This window comes from Lotus japonicus, chromosome 1 (assembly GCF_012489685.1).
Source record: "Lotus japonicus ecotype B-129 chromosome 1, LjGifu_v1.2".
In the NCBI taxonomy this organism is placed as follows: Eukaryota; Viridiplantae; Streptophyta; class Magnoliopsida; order Fabales; family Fabaceae; genus Lotus; species Lotus japonicus.
Genome location: NC_080041.1, coordinates 55,570,546 through 55,593,248, shown reverse-complemented (window position 1 = coordinate 55,593,248; position 22,703 = coordinate 55,570,546). Strand labels below are relative to the sequence as shown.

Sequence of the window (22,703 nt, the reverse complement as noted above, 5' to 3'; positions counted from 1 at the left end):
TCAGTTGATTCTTCAGCGTCAGAAGATTCCCTTATAACCTGAAGCACATTCTGGATGATCTCATGGTCATCCTGCTCATCTTCCTCTTCCTCAAGAGTAACTTTTCTTCTCTTAGCCACAGGAACATCATCATCTTCAGTTTCCTCGCTTGAGGAATCTTCCCATGTGTCTTCAGAGCTTTCAGATTCAGACACTTGACGTGGTTGAACTAAGGTTCTCTTGGAAGGTCTTTCAGGAGAGGGTTCCCTGATGACCACAGTCTTGGATGCAGCTTTCTTCTTTGTAGGTTCCTCTGTCAGAATCCCTTTGCCCTTAGGATCTGAAGGCTTGCTGCTTGTTGCCCTTCTTGATTTCCTTGTTGCCAACTTAGGAGGGATTTCAGGAAGTGCTTTGACAAACTCCTCAAGAGTGATAGGATCTCCTTGTCTTCTGAGCATCCACACATATTCCAGAATACATGCTGGATTGTCCTTTTTGGACCAAAGAGGAAAATCATCAATAGGGTAGTTCCTCTGACGAACTTCATCAGAAGTGTCTTCTCTGGGAGCAACTTGAACTTTCTCAATGATCTGCATTTTCTTCAACTTTGTTCCATTGAGAGCATCGCCAATAGACATGGCCAGATCTTCATGAAGTCCAAGGTCTGACAGGGTCTTGACAAGTTTATTCTGGACGAAGATATCTGACAGCAGCCTTCCATACGGAATGTAAGAAATGAACCTCTTGTTCTCAGAACCAGTTGTGGTCCTTGATTTCTCAACGCATTCCTTCAGATAATTGAAGAGTAGGAATGGCAGACATATAGGCTCACCTATGGAAATGTACTACATGATTACCTTTTGAGTTGCATTCAGGTAATCAGTTCCTCCAGTTCTGGGGTGAATGCAATGAATGAAGATCTTCTGCCAAATCTTCATCTGAGACTTCAAGTCCTTTATGTTATACTTGGTTTTCTCCTAAGACCAGTTATCATAAAGCTTCTTGTTGACCACGGTCCTCATCCCAGGAACATTGGCGTCAACGTTTTTAATCCTTTTTCCTTGCTGGAACTCCATACCCAGCAGCTTTGCAATGGACTCTTCTGAGATAACAATCTTCTTGTCCAGCACATGAGAAACAACGTAGTAGCCGTTGCAGACAGCGTTCTTCCAGAACTCTACAACCAATTTGTGATAAATCATACCATGAAGTCTATTGAAGTAGCCAGACCACCCTTGTAAGTTCAGCCAGATTGTCGAAATCAACTCTTGCTTCACAGCACACATTCAGTTCTTCTACTTTCTTGGCACAAGTGACTACATTTGGTGCATTCAGAATCTTCTGTGCTTCTTCAAATCTTTGATTCTCTTGTTCTTCGGCAGTTTGTTTGGAAGAAGCGGAAACATTTACCTTGGGTTTCCTCGATTTGCCCATGATTCTTAAAGAATGAGGTTTAGGGTTCAGAGAGAAAGGGGAAATGTTGGAGGGAGGAGTATGAATGAATGCAATGCACACGAAGAGTTTCAAAACCGTAAGTGTAAGTGAGTGGAAGATCGTGTGTGACAGTGCATATAGTGGGTTTAATGGTAACCGTTGACAGTTTTAAGAAATTAAAGGCAAGATCAACGGTTATAAAATAGATAGTCCGAAAATAGCATAGTAGAGGAGAGTAGACATCATCATTATAACAGATATACCACGCGACTCAAGGAACTATGTCACAAATGAAGTGACACGTGTATTGTTGCCTACCACAGAAGTTTAACCGGTGGGTTAAGTGCTTCTGATCGAGTAACTTCTGAAGGAGGTAACATCTGATGACTTCAGAGGTACCATGGTCAAAAGTTCTGAAGAAAACCCCTCTGGACAAAAATCCATGTTCAGGTTTTCAAGAATAAATAAAAACCTATCTTCTGCTAAGGGCTTAGTAAAAATATCTGCCCACTGATGGTCAGTATCAACATACTCTAATGATAGAGTGCCCTTCTAAACATGATCACGAATATAATGATACTTTACCTCTATATGCTTTGCTCTTGAGTGAAGAATGGGATTCTTGCTGAGTGAGATAGCAGCTGTGCTGTCACAATAGATAGGAACCTTACTTCATAGACAAGCCATAGTCTTCTAGATGATTCTTCATCCATATGGTTTGTGTACAGCAAGTGGCAGCTGAGACATATTCTGCTTCTGCAGTTGATAGAGCAATTGTGTTCTGTCTCTTGCTTGACCATGTGACAAGATTAGATCCAAGGAAATGGCAGCTTCCAGAAGTGCTTTTCCTTTCCACTCTATCTCCAGCAAAGTCAGCATCACAAAAACCTGAAAGTGTATACTCTGATGTTTTTCTATACATCAAGCCAAGGTTAGTGGTTCCTTTCAGATATTTGAGGATCCTCTTAACAGTAGTTAAGTGAGTCTCTCTAGGATCTGATTGGAATCTAGCACAGAGATGCACACTAAATAATATATCAGGTATGGAGGCAGTTAAGTAAAGAAGAGAGCCTATCATTCCACGATAGAGCTTCTGACAAACCTTAGAGGAAACTTCCTCTTTCTCAAGAATGCATGTGGGATGCATTGGAGTCTTAGAGATGTTGCAGTCACTCATGTTGAACTTCTTCAGAAGTTCCAAGGTGTACTTCTTCTGATGGATATAGGTGACTCCTGGTCGTTGATATATTTGAATTCCCAGGAAGTATTTAAGTTCTCCCATCATGCTCATTTCAAATTTAGCCTGCATTAACTTAGAAAATTCCTTGCACAAGGAGGGATTAGCAGAACCAAAAATGATATCATCAACATAAATCTGAATTATAAGAATGTCATTCTTATAGGTTATGCAGAAAAGAGTATTGTCACCTTTACCCCTTACAAACTCATTCTGTAGAAGAAAGGAGCTGAGCCTTTCGTACCACGCTCTGGGAGCTTGTTTCAATCCATAGAGTAACTTCTTGAGCTTGTAGACATGCTCTGAATGTTTGTCATTTTCAAAGCCAGGAGGTTGCTTGACATACACTTCCTCTGAAATGTAGCCATTGAGGAAGGCACTTTTGACGTCCATCTGATGGAGAATGATGTTGGGATTTACTGAGAAGGAGATCAGCAGCCTTATAGCTTCAAGCCTTGCTACAGGAGCAAAGGTCTCAGTGTAATCAATTCCCTCTTGTTGACTGTAGCCTTGAGCCACCAGTCTTGCCTTGTTTCTTGTTACTTCTCCTTTTTCATTCAGCTTGTTTCTGAATACCCACTTGGTTCCTATGACATGGAAATCTTTGGGTTTGGGCATTAAGGTCCATACATCATTCTTGGTGAACCGATCTAGCTCTTCTTGCATTGCCAGAATCCAGCCTTTGTCTTCAAGAGCTCCATCAACTGATTTGGGCTCAATGAGAGAAACAAGTCCCTTCAGACTCAGAAGAGTTTCTTCTGAAGGTTTGAGCATAGACCTGGTTCTGACGGGAGCATCTTTGTTGCCAATGATCAGTTCTTCTGGATGAGAAGCAACTATTATTTTCTTCTTCTGAAGTTGATCAGAAGTTGTTGGAGCATCTTCATATGCTTCTGCCTCTGGAGCAACATCCTCTGGGCTTTTCATTGGTTGATTTGCTTCTGAACAATCAATGCTTAAATCTGCAAATCTTTCAAACAGCTTTGACTTTTCTGAGCCAAGCTTATCATCAAATCTAATCTGGATAGATTCCTCAACAGTTTGATGAATAACATTATAAATTCTAAAACCTTTAGATCTTTCAGAATAACCAAGAAAATAACATTTTAAAGCTTTAGAATCGAATTTACCCAATTGCTCCTTAGTGTTGAGCATGTAGCAACAGCTTCCAAAAGGATGGAAGTAAGAGATATCAGGTTGTCTTCCTTTGCATAGCTCATAAGGAGTTTTCTCCAGAATTGGTCTAATGGAGATTTCTTTCTGGATGTAGCAAGCAGTGTTGATTGCTTCTGCCCAGAAGTGCTTGGCCATACTTGATTCTTGCATCATGGTGCGAGCCATCTCCTGAAGAGTTCTGTTCTTTCTTTCAACAACTCCATTTTGTTGGGGAGTGCGAGGACAAGAGAAGTTGTGTGAGATTCCTTGAGAGTTGAACAATTCATCAAAAGCTTTGTTCTCAAATTCTCCACCATGATCACTTCTGAGAGTGATCACTGAAGTTTGGAACTCCTTCTGAACTTGAGTGATGAAGTTGGTAAACATAGTGTGTGTTTCATCTTTATGCCTTAGGAACTTTACCCATGTCCACCTGCTGTAGTCATCTACAATGACTAACCCATACTTCTTTCCTCCAATGGATTCAGTTTTCACTAGTCCAAAGAGATCAATGTGAAGTAGCTCAAGGGGTCTTGTTGTAGATACCACATTCTTTGCTTTAAAAGGCTTCTTGGTGAATTTTCCCTTCTGACAAGCTTCACATAGAGCCTCTGATGAATACTTCAGACGAGGCAATCCTCTGACGAGATTTAGCTTGCTAAGTTGAGAAATTTTCCTGAGGCTGGCATGCCCTAGACGTCTGTGCCAGATCCATTGCTCATCGTTAACTGACATGAGACACTTGACCTTCTGAGATAGCAGTTCAGAAGATCTGATTTTGTAAATATCATTTTTCCTCTTCCCAGAAAACAAAACAGATCCATCTGTTTGACTAACAGCTTTGCATCCGGTTTGATTGAAGATCACATCGTAACCTTTGTCAGCAATTTGGCTTATGGAGAGCAAGTTGTGAAATAATCCTTCCACCAGAAGTACATCATTGATGACTGGAATTTTTCCATCTCCTATGGAACCTTTTCCAATGATTTTTCCCTTCTGGTTTCCTCCAAAGCCAACATCTCCTCCTGACTTAAGCGGTGTCAGTTCTTGGAATATAGACCTTGTGCCCATCATGTGTCGCGAGCATCCACTGTCCAGGTACCATGACAGGTGTCTTAACTGAGCTGCATAAGATGTCTGCAACAGGAATAATTTTTGCTTTAGGTACCCATATCTTGGGTCCTTTCTTGTTAGTTTTCCCAAAAGTTCTTGGAACTTTGGGTGCAACAGGAGGATAATGCAGAGGAACTTGAGTATAATATCTAGACATGTCAAGTTTAAACTTTCCCTTTGATTTCACCACCTTTGGTGTAACCTTTTCTGGAATGACAGTGCCAGCGGGAACGAAATGCTTATGCAAAGGTTCGCGTTTGGGCGTAGATGACTCGTCTTTCATGGATTGAAAGTAGCCAAGGCCGCTGTTCCCATTTCTGCTCATGCCATAGATCATTGAAGCCATAAGACTTCTGTCTATGCCCTTTGCAAGGAACTTTTGAAACGCTTTCTCATATTTTGTCTCATACTTAACATTAGATGATGCAAGTTGGTCTTCTAGCACATCATTTTTAGCACGAAGAACAGCATTGTCATTAACAAGAGTATAGTTTTCTTCCATGAGTTCAGAGACTGACTTCTCATGAACTTCTGAAGAACTGGTTTTAACAGCATATTTCCTTTTAAGCTCTTTATGCTTATTTAGCAGAACATCATGTTTCTTCATTATTTCAGATAAGGCAGTTCTTAGCTCAGATATAGAAAAGTTAGAGAATACCTCATCGTCATTGTCAGAGTCTGAGTCATCTTCTGAAGCTTCAGCACCTCTGCTGGTGGTAGCCATCAGAGCCTCCACAGCTTCATCTTCTTCTGACTCAGCTTCATCAGAATCAGTTGCATCAAAGGTTATGAGAGCTTTCTTCTTGAAAAATTTTCTTGGTCTCTTGTCCTTCTTTAACTTGGGACAGTCACTCTTGTAGTATCCAGATTCATTGCACTCGAAGCAAGTGACTTCCTTTCCAGATGATTTCTTCTGACCAGATGAAGATTCATATCTTCCTGAACTTTTCTTTGGTCCTTTGCCTTTGTTGTGTCTGTTCCTCCAGAGTTTGCTTAATCTCTTTGTGAAAAGAGATAGTTCTTCATCACCAGACGCATCTGATAGCTCTTCAGAGGAATCTTCTTCTTCTGCCTGATAAGCTTTCGCTTTGTCAGACTTTGACTTAAGAGCAATAGACTTGTCTTTCTTTTGAGGCTTGTCCCCTTTGAGTTCAATCTCATGGCTTCTGAGATGACTCACGAGTTCTTCTAACTTTAACGAGTTCAAATTCCTGGAGAGTTTCAGGGCAGTGACAAAAGCTCTCCACTCCTTAGGCAAACTTCTGATAATCTTCTTGACATGATCACCAGTAGAGTAGCCCTTGTTTAGCACTCTGATTCCAGCAATCAGAATTTGAAACCTTGAGTACATCTCCTCAATGGTTTCATCAGATTCCATCTTAAACTGCTCATATTGTTGTATGAGAGCAAGAGCCTTGGTTTCCTTGACCTCTTCATTTCCTTCATGCGTCATGACCAAGGAGTCAAAGATGGATTTAGCAGTTTCTTTGTCAGAGATCTTCTCATACTCAATATATGATATTGACCTGAATAGCATAGACTTCGCCTTGTGATGATCCTTGAAACGCTTCTTCTGAGCGTCAGTCAATTCAGAACGGGGGATCTTCACTCCTGAAGCATCTATTGGATCAGTATAGCCTTCAATGACCATATCCCAGAGGTCTGGGTTAGTGCCAAGGAAGTAACACTCTATTCTATCTTTCTAGTACTCAAACTTTTCACCATCAAAGATTGGTGCTCTGAGTTGATTGTTGTTGTTGTTGTTGTCAGCGGAAGTATTGGCTTGGGCCATTGTTTGTTTTTCACACAAGGTTCTGGATCACTGAACACTGTTAGGTGTTAAAATCAGAACCGGAGCTCTGATGCCAATTGAAGGTGCGAAAAACACTAGAAAGGGGGGGTTTGAATAGAGTTTTTGAATCACGGGTATACTTTTAAGCTTTTTCAAAACTCAAAGATAAAAACTAAGTGCTGAATGATAGGAAGTAAAGCACACAAGTATTTTATCCTGGTTCACTTGAGATAAAAGCTCAAGCTAATCCAGTCCACCTGTGAAGGTGATTTCTTCCTTCTTCTGATGAAGGCAATCCACTAAAATCAATGAGTGTTACAACTGCACTTTGCAACCTGCTAAGTGACTAACAATACACTGATTTTCTCACTAGTATCCTCTTAAGAAGCTGATCTACCGATCCTCTTAAGACTAGCTAAATACTGAATCAGCCTTGATTCAGTCCTCTCAAGATCCGACCAACCTTGGTCTCTTGATGAACTTTACAATGTGATGTAAAAGGTTTCGGGTTTACAATAAGTGCTTCTAACAAGCGAATAGTAAACTCAGAAGTTTAAGAACAGTGAAGAAATAATGCTAAGAGAATGGTTCGTATATGTTGAATGTTTTCAGCAAAGTTTCTTAGCTTCTTTCTTCTTTCTTCAGCCTTTATATACTCCAAGACTTGTGATGTAGCCGTTGCTAGGGTTTTATCCGTTGGAGTGACAATTCTGTGATATCAGACTGCTAGGCTATACAAGGTAGGTGGCGGACAGACTGAGACATGTACGACGTTGTACTGTGAAAGCGACCTGTCCTTTCACCAGTTGACTTGAGATCAAGGAGCTTCAGATGAACGTTGGTGAAGCTTCTGATCATCGTCAGATTGAAGCTTGGATTCTTCTGACCTTTGCAACTTCTGCTTCTGAACACGTTCCTCAGAACTTCTGATCATCAGAGCTAGAATAGCTGGGGTCTTCAGAACCAACTTCTTGCAAGTCTTCAGAACTTGAGTCTTCTGCTTCTGGACCGTTCCACTGGAACATCTGGTCTTCAGAACTTCTGACTTGAGTTCTTCAGAACTTCTTGAAAGCTTCCATCTTCAGAGCTTCTGAAGTATTTGCCACTGTTCAGAACGAACATGGTAGGTTTAAGAGCTCTCTTTATAGTAACCCTTGGTTCTTCTTCTTCTTAACGAATAGGCTTGGGTCAGATTCAGAACCTGTTTCTCACATCTTAAAAAGACAAACGTTAGGGTACCACAATTGTTCATCATCACAAACCTTAATTGTAATCATCAAAACATAGAGATGCAACCACTGATCAAACCTTGATCTTACAGTGGCTGAAAATGTTGGGTCAGAGAGAATGCTTAAAAATTCTAGGTTCAATTTCTATAAAAAACAAAAACAAAGTAAGATGCATGAGATGGAAAAATAGTGTTTGGAGGTGAGATATGGTTTGGAGAAGGGAATTATCGGAATGTCAAAGACTACTCTTTGAGCCTTTGTTGTGTGTTATTAATCTAAATATGTTAAAAGAGGAAGTTAATGATACATGGTGTTGTACAGCTAATGTTTAATGTATTCTTTAGTGTGTTCAGCTTATGTAACTCTACAATATAGTTTTGGAGTTTTGGATGTGCGTTTCTAAAGCTTTTGTGGTCAAATGTTGTACCAACAAAAGTTTCACTATTTGGCTGGAAAGTCTACTTGGAACGTTTCAAATAAGAGATAATTTGTTGTGTAAAGCGATTACTTTGGAATGTAATATGTTTTACGTCCTTATGTAATTATGGCCACGAATCAGGTTCTCATTTTTCGTTCTCTTGTCCAATTTCTGAACCTATTTCAGAATATTATCTTAATCTGCTTGATGTTTATATAACACGCCACCATTTTTTAACTTTTGAGACGAAATTTCATAATCCACAAAATCATGAACAATAGAGATGAAATTAGTGACATATTGTATATAGGGATGTTTTTCGTCGCAAATATCGTCATTGATTTTAATGACGAATTTTTTTCCATCTCTAAAATACGTCCCTAATTATAAAATATTTCTTTTTAACAAATTTTCATGTAGCAAATTTCAGATATGGAAAAAAACTTGTTGCCAAAATAGGCAGGTTTAAGTCAGTAACAATATTTGCGACGGGAAACATCTTCTATATAATCCATCACTACTTTCATCTTTACTATTCATGATTTTGTGAAAGGATTCTAATATTCCGCCGCAAAAATTTCAAAGGATGGGGTGGAGTGTAGATTTTAGAGAAAAATAGAGCTAAGTGTCAAATGAGCAAAGTTGAAGGTAATAGAGTTGAATTTACTCTATAAAACAAATAATTTAAATTCATATTTGGTGATTTCAGGTTTAGTTATAGAAATGTTTAGTGAGAGAAAATTCTATCACAGAATTAGTAACTAAATGAGTAGTTTAATATTGGTGAGAAAATTAATGATGGATATTTACTAACGGAAATTTGTTACTATTAGCAACGGATTTACATCTATCACAAAATCATGTTTTTAGTGCTACTTGATATAAATGGGGTGAAGTGTAATATTTGAGTGAGTTTAGATTTTAGTGTCATATAGGAAAACCTCAAGGTAGTGAAATGTAATTTTTTTCAGATCATTTAAACTTCATTCTAAGAATAACAGAAACGACATTGGATGAAAGGATGCCCTCAATACCTTAGGGCTTCCTCAATCCAGACAAAATCCAAACCATTAGAGCATACTTATAAGACAAAATCTGTAGCTAAGTTACCATCACGACAAAGATAAAGCACAACAAAAGAGTTAAAAGCATAAGAAAGAGCAATACAATAATATAAAACAGGCGCTAAATACAATAAATGGTCTCTCTTCCGAGGTTTGCAAGTGTTGTAGACGATCAAGCTATCCTTAAAATAATGTGAAAATAATACTTTTATCCTATAAAACCGGTCACATTAAGTGGTTTAATTTTTAAACCAATGTTTTATAGGTTCAAATTAGGTCCAAATTATATTTCACTACAACATTTAGGTCCTACAGCAACGCTTGGAAAGTGTAGCCGAAGCCCGAAAAAGCGTTCTCTTTGCTTTTGGAAACGTTTTCACAGGTGTGGTCGTCTAAGGCGTTTCCTAATCCTAATACAACACTTTCCGGGATCAAAGAGAACACATCCAGAAAAGCGTTGGCAATTCAGTTATAAGAGAACGTTTCTCTGAGTATTCTAAGGGAACACTTTTACACTCGTTTTCTGTGATGTCAAAGAAAAACCGTTCTCCACGATCATAAGGAGAACACAAATGAAACGTAGTCAGAGGTATTTCAGAACGTTTTTATTGTTGACCAAAGAGTACACTTTTATAACCGTTCCCTATTTGTATACTATCCAAACCATACAACCGAACTTCAAGGATTCCTGACATATTTTAAAATCATTTCCATTTTCCCTACCCTCTCACTCCCAATCTATGGCCTGCTGAGGAGATCTCTTGACCTACATTATAGTAGTGAAGATCCTTCTAGCTCCTAACCATGTTAAGCAGTAAAAAAGGAATACATTAAGAAAATACTTAACATTCTATTCACTTAAAATTTCATGTCAAATTGAACTAAGTAAGCTGAGAAAGGATACTTACTAATAGTATATTTATAAATAAAAATACTAGGATCAACAGGCTTTTAAACAGTTGGGTGCACTTCAAGACTTACCACTTTAAAAAGCTACAAGAAAACTAAATTGCTCCAAACACATAACTGCACACAAAACTCATGAATATGAGCAAACAAGATTCAGAAACATGAGATAAAAATAAACCAAATAGGGGGAACATATAAGAAGTCCCAGAACTCCAACAACAAGAGAAAAGTATACTCGTACATTTATCCTTAAATAATTTGAAAACTCAAGAAGGTATGGCTTATTTTTTGGCCTGCAAGAAGAAATATAGTTTTAGCATAAAAAATAAAATATTGCCAAGAACTTAGATATGATACAATCAGACTCATGAATGATTAAACCAAGGAAGAAAAACACATGCCCCTGAACTAATGTTGCAGTTCAACCACATGTGCAACACTATAGTAACTATACAATGTTTAATGTTAATCAATATTCGCAAACCTGTTAATAAGGGAGAAAACCATCTTAAATGTTTCTTAAAAAGTGGGAATTCATCAATGAAGTGGGTTTGGAAGCTTAGACACCATCTCAAGTTTTCTTCCTGTTTCAACTTCTACCTTGACTATACACACTAAAATCTTAAATCTTATCTAATGAATCTAGAAAATGAAAATATATAACCACAATCCAATAGATGAAATCAGTCCACCACAAATATAACCAAAATGACTCATGTCCACACAAATACACATATAACTCAAATAGCTTTTAAAAGTAGTTCAAAATTAAAGGAAGAACAATGAAATAAAAGCTAAGAGAAGAAAACTGTAACAGAATTTGTGGCCGAATCTACTCACCGCAATAGAAGAGGATAGAAATTGAGGGAAGACTGAGTTCACAAGGATAGAAATTTGGGTTAGGACAAAGTTTTTGAATTTCTCTGTTGATAGAAAGTTTCATTCAATATTAATATTTCGCAATCAATAAGAGGTGGCAAGGACATAAATTTATAGGCAAAAATCATGTTTGAGAGAAATTTCTTGGCAAGCAAAACAAACATTTGAAAACTTAAAACAGTAAAAGATGTATAGACATTGGTTACTCATGAAGTTGTTATTAGATTAGAGCTTGTCTGAAGTTGCAAGAGACCCCCCTGCATACACATTGAGAAACATCTTATCAATGGAAACATATATTAACACCAATTGCTTGTTCTAAAAATGATAGAGTGGTAATGGTGGTGAAATCATAGACATAAAATAATTTAGGAAATTTGTGCAGTAAAATACTTGATCTAAACAGATGTTTGAAGAAAGATCTTCCCAAGCAACGTTGTTTGAAAACTTTGTTCACTTGTAAGTCGTCCTTAGTCACCTGAATAATTAAATAAGTATCACATTCTCCTTGAAGAACATTTTAAATTTTTTAAGCAAGTTCCTATACATTGCATGTGATCAAAATGAGCACAAAACTTGAACGGACTACTTATACCATTTTAAATTATATGATCTAAACAGATGCATAAAAAAATTGATTCAACCAATAACAATAGTACAAAAGATAATTTTGAGTTAGTTAGTTAAAATGCGCAAGTTCATGTGTAATAAAAACTAAGCTGGAAGGTAATAAAAGAACAACATAAAAATATACAAAAAGATTGCTAGTGATAGTTTTACCTTGAAAATAAACCATAAAAGGGGCCCTTCTTTTATTTTGTGATCAGACATAAAGATGAAGGAGCTTAGAAAGCTTGAACAACAAAGGAAAAGATGAAGATGGTGATAAGCAGAGGAAAATGGAAAATTTTAACTTATATGTATCTCTCTCTAAACAATAAAGTTTGTTACAAAATCAGATGATCGAACTTCACGTGCAGGCGCTGGTGTAATTTTTCCAACAATATACCTGAGAATTTATCCAACTTAGTTCAGATCAAAACTCTATGCATAATACAAAATGCCAAACAGAGTAATTGGTGACTTCACCCTAGCATTCATTATCAGTTATTAAGCTACTTTCTACAAATTGCAGTTGTCAAAATAACCATGTAATTTTAGGATTTGAGACAAAATTACTCACAAAAATAATTCTCCAGTTACCGAGTTAAGTAAAACAGCAAAAGAAAAAAGACAAAGGAAGGGAACATGTTGTGGATTCACAAGCCATATGCCTCAATTGTGTGTCTTACAGCGATTAGTACATGCAGTGGAAGAACAACCCAAACCAAACCAAACAAAAGTAGCAAGCAAGCAAGTCAATCCCACTCTTCTGCCTAGATAATGTGAGGAAAATAAACCATCAGATTAACACTTTGTTAACACCAAAATTTCCTAGTTTGGAAATCAATTCTTGAGATATGATGTACATGGATGCATGGTATGGTTTAGTGGAATTTTTATCATGTTGCCAAATTATTATCGACTACATATGATTGTCGAAATATTAAAGCTACAAGCATGTGCCAAAACTTCATTCTCCTAGTCGAAATATGGCATAGTCGAGATATGGCACCGATCTTGGAGTCGAGATTATATGTTGGAATTCAAAAGTAAAATGGCCGAGAGCTTTGAAGTAGTTTTACTGGTAGCCAACCATGATTCATTGCATGAGGTTCCACGTAGTAAGGAGGTTACCATACTTTAAGACATGTGCCACATTCACACCCACGTAGCAAGGAGGTTTCCATATTTTAGGGGCCACTTTCATACCGTTGAAGATTTGGAATTACACCACCATTGGCCACGTCCAAAGAGCACCGGAGTACAAGATAACTATTCAAGAAAAGTGAAGGTTATTAGTGGTCTAGGTAACTTATTTTAAATAAACACATGTCCATTAGGTGGCAAGGTAGTTACTAGGAACTTTGTCTATAAATACTAGTTCTGATTGTAATGTAGGCAGACTCACACAATTACTCAAAACTCTCCATGAATGCCTCCAAGTCTCATGTGACATATGGCTACAAAGAGACTAAGAGTGTGTTGTGATTCTCACCTTTAATTTTCAATGCAATTTCATTTCCTTTGCCATTTTGATTTCCTTTTACTTTTTGTTCCTCTTTTTCCTTTCGATCCTCTACTCTTTTTTCCCTTTTGTTCATACCGTTCTTCACAAAAACCCAACATTGACATTTAAAACGTCTTCACTAAAGAACCCAGAAAGGACTCCGAATCCGGTCCTTAAATTGCTTTTGAATTCTGTTTGTTTACCAAAATTCAGCGTAAACACACTTCTAAGTTTCTACTTGTAAAAGAACAATCCAAACCAAACAAAAGTAGGAGATGCAAGCAATAGAAATGAATTCAAACAGTAGCACGGTACCTAAAATTGCAAGTCAATTCTGCTCTTATATACAACATAGAGACATCTGAAAATTTGATCCATGCACCTGAAGCAACAAACACAAAACCTAATTTCAGCATAGAAACAAAACATCTCGTACACATTACACATAATTGGGAATTTCAGAACACATCTCAGAACAGAGAAGCATAAGCAAGAGAAATTAATCACTGACACTTTGGAAGGTGAGGAAAATATACCAAATCGCAAACGAAAAATGAACCCTAGTCAAGGGGAGGCTCGAGGAAATCGCATTGTGCGTTGATGGAGAGCGCGCAGAGAAGGAAATCGTGAAGATGAACCCTAGTGATGGAGAGACTCAATGAAATCGACTAACCCTAGTGGAAGAAATCGCACTGTGTTGATGGAGAACAGAGCGGAAATCGCGTGCACGACGAGAGGAGAACGAACCGGAGATGGAAATCGCGAAAGGGAACGTGCAACAATGAATCGTTTAGCGCTGATTTTTATTTTTAATGAATGGTAGTCGAGAACGCTTTAGTGTAGGGGCTTTTAGGATACGGTTTAAAATCATATGTGAGCATGTTTCTTACCCGTTGCTAACAAGTAGTGTATAAAAACCGTTTACAAATATTTAAGAAATCATTTTCGCAGCCGTTGTATAGGAAAAGTAGAAGTTTCTCTCAGCTCAGCAACATATTGATAATTCGTTGTCTAATGTCCTCTATGAAAACATTTATCCAGCTGTAGCAATCGCAGGTGTTGCCGTATGTTCAAAATGTTGTAGTGTTTGTATGATAAATATATTTTTTGTGCAAATGTATGATAAATATATTGATATAATATATGTTTATAATTTTTATATTTTATATAAAATATGTTCTTTCAATATCTATTTTTTTTTTCCTTATATATCCTAACAGCCAGCAGAAGACTAATTTCCTTAAGGCTAAGAAACCAATTAGTCTTTTACAACAAAAATGCGCGTTTACAAAACTAACATTCTCTTTCCAAATTTTTTGAATGGCCACATTCCAATTTTATTCAATTAAATAGGAAAAAAAGCCCTAACAATTATTTTCTCTTATCTTTTTACCTTATAATATGTTGTTACTTTGTTGTCTTGCATTTTGTCAAAAACAACTGGATGTCGAAGCTGATGTCGTGGCATCTGCCTTTGTGTTTCTAGGACATCAGTCCTATGCTTGGAACGTTAATTGTGGGCCCTTGTAGATTTTATGAAGATATACTTTTATAGTTACTTGAGGAACAAGTAGCTGTACAGGAAGGGTTTGATTTGTTGGTTGTTATTTGTTGAAACAATCTTTGATAAAAGATTGAGTTTCTATCTTCACGCTTGAATTTTGCAACAATATCTTGGAGATTCAATTTTGATTTGTTGCTGATATCTGTTACTTCAGCAAAGCAAACCTTATTGCCCAAACCACCGCTGCTGAAGACTATAAAAGAACAAAGACCTAACGCTTGAAGACTACAGAAGCTAATAGAGAGATCGAGTGTTTTAGGATTGTGGTTGTTCTTTGTTCTTTGTTAATTGTGATCATATCTTGCTCACTTATTCTATAAAGCAAAGTTATGATCTGTGTTGGTTGCATCTGCAAACTCTAATTGTTGATTGTTTATTACCAATCACTGTGGCAGTGATTGAAAGAAAGTGAGAGGGGCTCTCATACTTAGGTTGAGGTTCTAAGTAGAAATACATTGGGTAGGTTAGGAAGTGAACTATGAACTGTTGTGTTCATGAGTGTCTGTAATTCCTAAATCTTGAGATAATGGATTTCCTTTCTTTGGGTGAAAACCCTCCAGACGTAGGTGAAGTTTTTCACTGAACTGGGTTACCAATTCTTGTGTCTTGTTTCCTTGTGTTTTTATTTATTGCTGTTACTGTTAGTCAATTGTCGAACCTGTTGTCCCAGCATCGTGTAGGACATTCGTCCTGTGAGAGAACCAGAATTTCAATTGGCATCAGAGCAGGCACCCTGTTCTGTTTGGGTGAGCTCCAAGGAATCTAATTCAGTTCTCATGGATAACAAGGAGGGAGGATCAGTCAATAGGCCACCTATTCTGGATGGTACTAACTATGACTACTGGAAGGTTCGCATGACAGCCTTTCTCAAGTCAATTGACTACAAGACTTGGAAAGCTATTGTTAAGGGTTGGAAGCATCCCACCAAGGCACAAACTAAAGGAACTTCAACTGTTACTGCTGAGAAACCTGAGGAAGAATGGACTAAGAAAGAAGATGAAGCTGCTCTTGGGAATTCTAAAGCACTGAATGCTATTTTCAATGGAGTTGACAAGAATACGTTCAGGCTAATTAACACTTGTACTGTGGCCAAGGATGCCTGGGAGATACTGAAGACTACTCATGAAGGAACTACTCGAGTGAGAATGTCAAGACTTCAGATATTTACTACTCAGATTGAAAATCTAATGATGAATGAAGAAGAAACTATCTCTGAATTTCACTTGCGTGTTCGTGACTTGTCCAATGCTTCTTTTGCTCTTGGAGAACCTATGTCAGATGAAAAGCTTGTAAGGAAAATCTTGAGGTCTCTACCAAAGAAATTTGCTATGAAAGTTACTGCAATTGAGGAGGCTCAAGATATTGAGCACATGAAGGTTGATGAGTTAATTGGATCTCTGCAAACTTTTGAGTTGAAACTTGGTGACAAGTCTGAAAAGAAGCATAAGAGTATTGCTTTTGTATCTAACACAGATGAGGATGATGATGAAGGCTGTGAGGGTGAAAACCTTTCTGAAGCTCTGGCTATGCTAGCAAAAAAATTTAACAGAGCACTGAGAAATATTGACAAAAGAACCAGGCCTAATGTCCAGGACATGAAGTTCGACAACAAACCCAAGTTTTCTAATGCTCAGAGGAGGACCAAGGAAGAAGAAATATCTGGTCAGAATAAAGGAGTGCAGTGTCATGAGTGTGAAGGTCATGGTCATATTAGATCTGAATGTGCTACTTATCTGAAAAAGCAGAAGAAAGGGATGATGGTCACTTGGTCAGATGAAGACACTGAAGATGAGGAGAAGATCTCTGCCAACAAGTTAAATGCCTTCTCTGGAACTGTTTGTGATACATATACAAGTGATGAAGATATTTCAGATGAGGAACTTGCTGAGACTTACAAGCTGTTGCATATCAAATGGGAGGAAGCCTGTAAACTTGTAAGAGAACAGGAAAGTGAGATAGAACAACTCTCCACTCATAATGAAAGATTGAAAGAACTCAGTGCTAAGCTAAAAGAAGATTGTGATAAGTGGAAATCTAAAATTGAAAATGTTGAGACTATGGAAAAGGCAAAACTGATGATAGTCAATAAAGAACTACAAGAGGAAATAGCAATTCTGAAAAGCAAGCTTGAAGCTACTCACAAATCACTCCGAATGTTGAATAGTGGTTCTGACATGTTAGATGAGATTCTGAAAGAAACAAGTAAGCAGGGAAGAAGCTTGAAGGGAATTGGATTTGACTATGGAATTGCAAACAAGAAAGATCAGAAAGGGTCAAAGAATTTTGTTGTTGCAACAAAAAATCTGAATTCAAGAAACCTGCTAATTATCAGATGTCAAGACCGATGCCTCGACATGTGCCTCGTCATGAGAGTTCTCAAACTAAGAATATCAAAATAGCACCTTGGAAGTGTCATTACTGTGGAAGGAATGGACATATAAAACCTTACTGTTTCAAATTGTATGGCTATCCTCAAGCTTATGATAGGTTTAATAACTCAAAGGTCACACAGATGAAGAAGGAATGGAAGCCCAAGAGTGATGTTACTTGTCTAGTTTCCTACACATCTTTTAGAGCCTCTGCAAGAGAAGACTGGTACTTTGATAATGGTTGCTCAAAGCATATGACAGGAAATAAAGGATATCTAAAGGATCTCAGAAGTCATTCTAGCAACTATGTCACATTTGGAGATGGAGCTAAAGGAAAAATTAAAGGGGTAGGAAAACTGGTAAATGCTGGATCCCCAGACTTGAATAATGTGCTTCTGGTTAATGGTCTAACTGCTAATCTAATTAGCATAAGCCAACTCTGTGATCAAGGGCTTGAAGTAAAATTCAACAGAGCAGGTTGTATTGTAACTACAGAAGATGACAAAGTCTTTATGAGAGGAGTCAGATCGAAAGATAATTGCTATATGTGGACACCCCAAGAGATAGCTCAAGTCTCTAGATGCTTGTTAACAAAGGAGGATGAGCTAAATGTATGGTACAAAAAACTAGGTCATCTCAATTTGAAGAGTATGCAGAAGATAGTTGTTGAAGAAGCCATAAGAGATTTGCCTAGGCTGAGTATAAGTGAAGGTAAGTTGTGTGGAGAATGCAAGATTGGAAAACAAACCAAGGTATCTCGTACAAAACTTTAGCATCAGACCACAACAAAGGTACTGGAACTACTGCACATGGACCTCATGGGACCAATGCAGGTTGAAAGCTTGGGAGGTAAAAGATATGTATTTGTTTGTGTTGATGATTTTTCTAGGTACACTTGGATAGAATTCATGAGAGAAAAGTCAGAAACTTTTGATATCTTCATGAACCTGTGTCTGAGGCTTCAGAATGAGAAGAGCTCTGTGATTGTAAGGATCAGAAGTGACCATGGAAGGGAGTTTGAGAATTCTAAATTCTCTGAGTTCTGTGAATCAGAAGGAATCAATCATGAATTTTCAGCACCCATTACACCACAACAGAATGGAATTGTTGAAAGAAAGAATAGAACACTTCAGGAGTCAGCCAGGGTCATGTTGCATGCCAAGAAGATTCCTCTTAAGTTCTGGGCTGAGGCTTTGAATACTGCATGCTACATTCACAACAGAGTCACCATTAGAGCTGGAACTTCCTTTACTCAGTATGAAATATGGAAAGGTAGGAAACCTACAGTAAAACACTTTCATATATTTGGAAGCAAATGCTATATTCTTGCTGATCGTGAACCAAGAAGAAAGTTGGATCCAAAGAGTGATGAAGGGATATTTATGGGATACTCAACAAATAGCAAAGCCTACAGAGTATTCAACTCTCGCACAAAAACCATGATGGAGTCAGTAAATGTGAGTGTTGATGATAAGCCTAGTGCAAGCAAGGAATCCAATCTCAGTGAAGATGAAGATTGTGCAGATGTTCTAGCAGATGCTCCAGCAACCAACCTCGACAATGAGTCTGATACAAGTACAGATGAACATGAAGACAAGCTGCCTACACAGAATAAAGCCCCATCCATCAGGATTCAAAAGATTCATCCTCAAGAAAATATCATTGGTGAGCTTCAGGAGGGAGTAACAACCAGATCCAGAAGTCTTATTGCTCATGGATGCTACATTTCAAAGATAGAACCTAGCAATGTCAAAGAAGCTCTTACTAATGAATACTGGATAAATGCTATGCAAGAAGAGCTTGATCAGTTCACAAGGAATGAAGTTTGGAATTTGGTACCAAGACCTGAAGGAGTAAACATCATTGGCACATGGATTTTCAGAAACAAGTCTGATGAAAATGAAATTGTCACCAGAAACAAAGCAAGACTGGTTGCTCAGGGGTATACTCAGATAGAGGGAATTGACTTTGATGAAACCTTTGCACCAGTAGCAAGACTGGAGTCAATAAGATTATTGTTGGGATTTGCATGTCTTCATAAGTTCAGACTCTACCAGATGGATGTCAAGAGTGCATTTCTGAACGGTTACTTACATGAAGAAGTATATGTAGAGAAACCTACAGGGTTCGTAGATCCTCATCATCCAGACTATGTATACAGATTAAGGAAAGCACTGTATGGATTGAAGCAAGATCCCAGAGCTTGGTATGAGAGGCTTACTGAATTTCTTGTTAGTAATGGATATTGCAAGGGAGGAATTGACAAGACCTTATTTGTTAAGAATGACAAAGGAAAGCTCATGATAGCACAAATCTATGTGGATGATATAGTCTTTGGAGGGATGTCAAACACGATGGTGGAGCATTTCGTTCAACAAATGAAGTCTGAGTTTGAAATGAGCTTAGTTGTTGAGTTGAGTTATTTTCTAGGTCTACAAGTGAAGCAAATGGAGGATTCCATGTTTATCTCACAGAGCAAATATGCCAAGGGCTTGGTCAAGAAGTTTGGTTTAGAGAAGTCAGGTCACAAGAGAACTCCAGCTGCAACTCATGTTAAATTAACCAAGGATGAGCAGGGAGAAGATGTTGATCAAAGTCTCTATAAAAGCATGATAGGAAGCTTGTTGTATCTTACTGCTAGTAGACCTGACATCACTTTTGTTGTTGGTGTGTGTGCCAGATACCAAGCTGCTCCTAAAGCAAGTCATCTACTGCACGTAAAGAGAATCATCAAGTACATCAATGCTACAAGTGATTATGGTATTCTATATACTCATGATACAAACTCTTCTTTAGTTGGATATTGTGATGCAGATTGGGCAGGTAGTGCAGATGACAGACAGAGCACATCAGGAGGTTGTTTCTTTTTAGGAAATAATCTAATCTCGTGGTTTAGTAAGAAGCAAAACTGTGTATCTTTATCAACCGCAGAAGCAAAGTATATTGCTGCTGGAAGTAGTTGCACACAACTCATGTGGATGAAGCAAATGCTCAAGGAGTATGATGTTGAACAAGATGTCATGACATTGTATTGTGACAATCTCAGTGCAATCAATATTTCCAAAAATCCTATTCAGCACAGCAGGACCAAGCACATTGACATAAGACATCATTTTATCAGGGAACTAGTGGAGGATAAAATTGTCACTTTGGAGCATGTTACAACTGAGAAGCAATTGGCTGACATATTTACAAAGCCCCTTGATGCAAGCACTTTTGATAAATTAAGAGGAAATCTTGGGATTTCCCTTTTTGAAGGAGCATAGCAATTAACGTTCCTAAAGGTGTTAACGACTAGTTTTACTTTTCTCATCATTAACTGCCGTTGTGATGTCAACAGAGAGAAGGCTACTTATTTGCTCAACTGCTATATAACCTCCTTCAACGGGCAAATTGTCTCCATTCAACCGATTGTACTTCTTCGTTTTGTAAGTTTTAACTTCCTTCATTTTCAATTTCTCATCAATTTTCTGTGTTCAAAGTGTTGTGTCACTTTAATCATCATGTCTGAAGCATCAGGGAAGCACGAGTCTGACAGGGCCAAGGTTGAAAGAACTCCACTTGGTGTGAAATGCATGGGCCTCAAGAGTGGTTCATCAGGTTCTAAGAAGAAGTTTGAGAAGAAGACAGCCAAGATTCCATCAAGAAAGGTGTATCAGTCTCAAGCTCGTGACAAGACTACCTCAAATGCTCCTATTATTGAAGATGTCACAGATGAAGAAGAACTTTCTGCTGAAAACTCTCCCATTGGTTCTAATCAAGATGTTGTGCCCGATGTTAGGGCTTCTATACTTGCAGATGGTTCAACTCAAGAAATTTCAGGGAAGGAATCCACTGCTCGTGAAGATTCAGGTGTACCCACTCATTCTGATGGCTCTTCTTCTCCTTCGAAAGAGGATGAACCAGTACATGTGACCATTGATGATTCTCAGTCCAAAGAATCAAGCCAGGCTCCTGCCTCTATTCAGACCATCTCTGATGATGACTCTGATGATGTTCTGTTAACTGCTTCTCTGCCTGATAGTGTTGCTGCAAGGATCAAGAGAAAAAGAAGGGTTCCTGATGTTGAAGAATCTCTTGCTCCAAAGAAGAAGACCAAGTCCACTCCAACAACTTCCAAGTCCAAGAAAAAAGATGTGAAGGGAAAAGGTAAGCAACAGAAAGTTAAATCCAAGAAGAGTGTCAAGAAGAAGAAGGTTCCACTTGTTGCTGAGGAATCTGGGTCAGATGTTGAGGGGGATGTCGAGGACATCTTGCCTTCTGAGAAGAAGGAGTATGCAGGAAAACGCATTCCTCAGAATGTCCCTGCTGTTCCTATTGACAATGTGTCCTTTCATGCTGAAGGTCATGTTCAGAAGTGGAAGTATGTGTGCCAACGCAGAGTTGCCAAGGAAACGGAAGTTGGCTCTGATGTACTTGAGTGCAAGGAAGTGGTTGCACTTATTGAAAAGGCTGGACTGATGAAGATCATTCTCAAGGTGGGAAGGTGTTATGAAAAACTGGTGAGAAAATTTCTGGTGAATTTGTCTGTGGAAGTGGGACTTGCTGAAAGTGTTGAGTTTAGAAAGGTGTTTGTCAGGGCAAAATGTGTTGAATTCTCCCCTGCTGTGATCAACAAAGCACTTGGTAGAAGTGTTGTTGAGTTTGTTGATGAGGAGTTGTCCTTGGATGTGATTGCCAAGGAGATTACTGCTGGCCAAGTCAAGAAGTGGCCCATCAAGAAGTTGTTGTCTACATGAAAACTGAGTGTGAAGTATGCCATCCTTAACAGGATTGGGGCAGTGAATTGGGTTCCTACCCAACATACTTCTGGAGTTTCTACTGCTCTTGCCAGATTGATCTACAAGATTGGCACTTCTATTGTTTTTGATTTTGGGTCTTTTGTGTTTGAACAGACCTTGAAGCATGCTGACACTTGTGTTGTGAAGCTGCCCATATCATTTCCATCTCTTCTTACAGAGATTATTCTTCAACAGCATCCTCAGATCATCAGGGCTGATGAGGTTCCTTTGTCAAAGGGTGTTCCTATTACCCTGGATCAACGGTTGTTTATGGAGCCACATGTCATAGACATTGCTGTGCCATTTAGCAGGACACGTGGTTATAATTTCCCGCTCTCACTCTCATCTTAATAATACATAAAGCTCATCCATCAAAGTGGGCCATATTGCTACATAATTTCCAAATGTTAGCATTCTATTGGTTTTTTCCATTGAATTTCCACGTGGTTTTTTCTTATTGGTCCAAATGTTAGCATTCTTTTTTAAAACTTTCCCACGATTACAGGTTCTCAGCAACCATAGACGAAGGGAGTTGGGTATGGAGCCCCACCCCTTAAGCTTTGCACCCCACTAAAACAGATACGGAATTTAAATTTCCGTATCAATACGGAAAATAAAATTCCGTATCTGTTTTAGTATATAATGAGTGGTTGAAAATGTGACACGCATG

The 22,703-nt window shown here is 38.2% G+C and overlaps 1 protein-coding gene and 1 long non-coding RNA gene across 5 annotated transcripts; one reads left to right on the top strand and one right to left on the bottom strand.

The window, feature by feature from the left end:
- Nucleotides 1-9,550: 9,550 nt before the first annotated feature.
- On the bottom strand, nucleotides 9,551-14,209 carry LOC130729935 (uncharacterized). Of its 4 annotated transcripts, XR_009016178.1 has the most exons (7): nucleotides 13,856-14,209; nucleotides 13,635-13,701; nucleotides 11,990-13,084; nucleotides 11,603-11,687; nucleotides 11,171-11,466; nucleotides 10,572-10,623; nucleotides 9,554-10,447 (listed from the first exon to the last, which is right to left on the bottom strand). It is a non-coding gene; the product is annotated as an uncharacterized LOC130729935 (long non-coding RNA). The 4 variants fall into 4 exon arrangements; XR_009016177.1 differs by having other exon boundaries at nucleotides 9,551-10,447; nucleotides 10,572-11,466; XR_009016176.1 differs by lacking the exon at nucleotides 9,554-10,447 and having other exon boundaries at nucleotides 10,470-10,623.
- A 6,546-nt stretch (nucleotides 14,210-20,755) lies between these two features.
- LOC130739046 (uncharacterized) lies at nucleotides 20,756-21,991 on the top strand. Its single transcript, XM_057591265.1, has one exon. The coding sequence runs from the start codon at nucleotides 20,756-20,758 to the stop codon at nucleotides 21,989-21,991; it is 1,236 nt and encodes a 411-aa protein (XP_057447248.1).
- The last annotated feature ends 712 nt before the right edge of the window (nucleotides 21,992-22,703 follow it).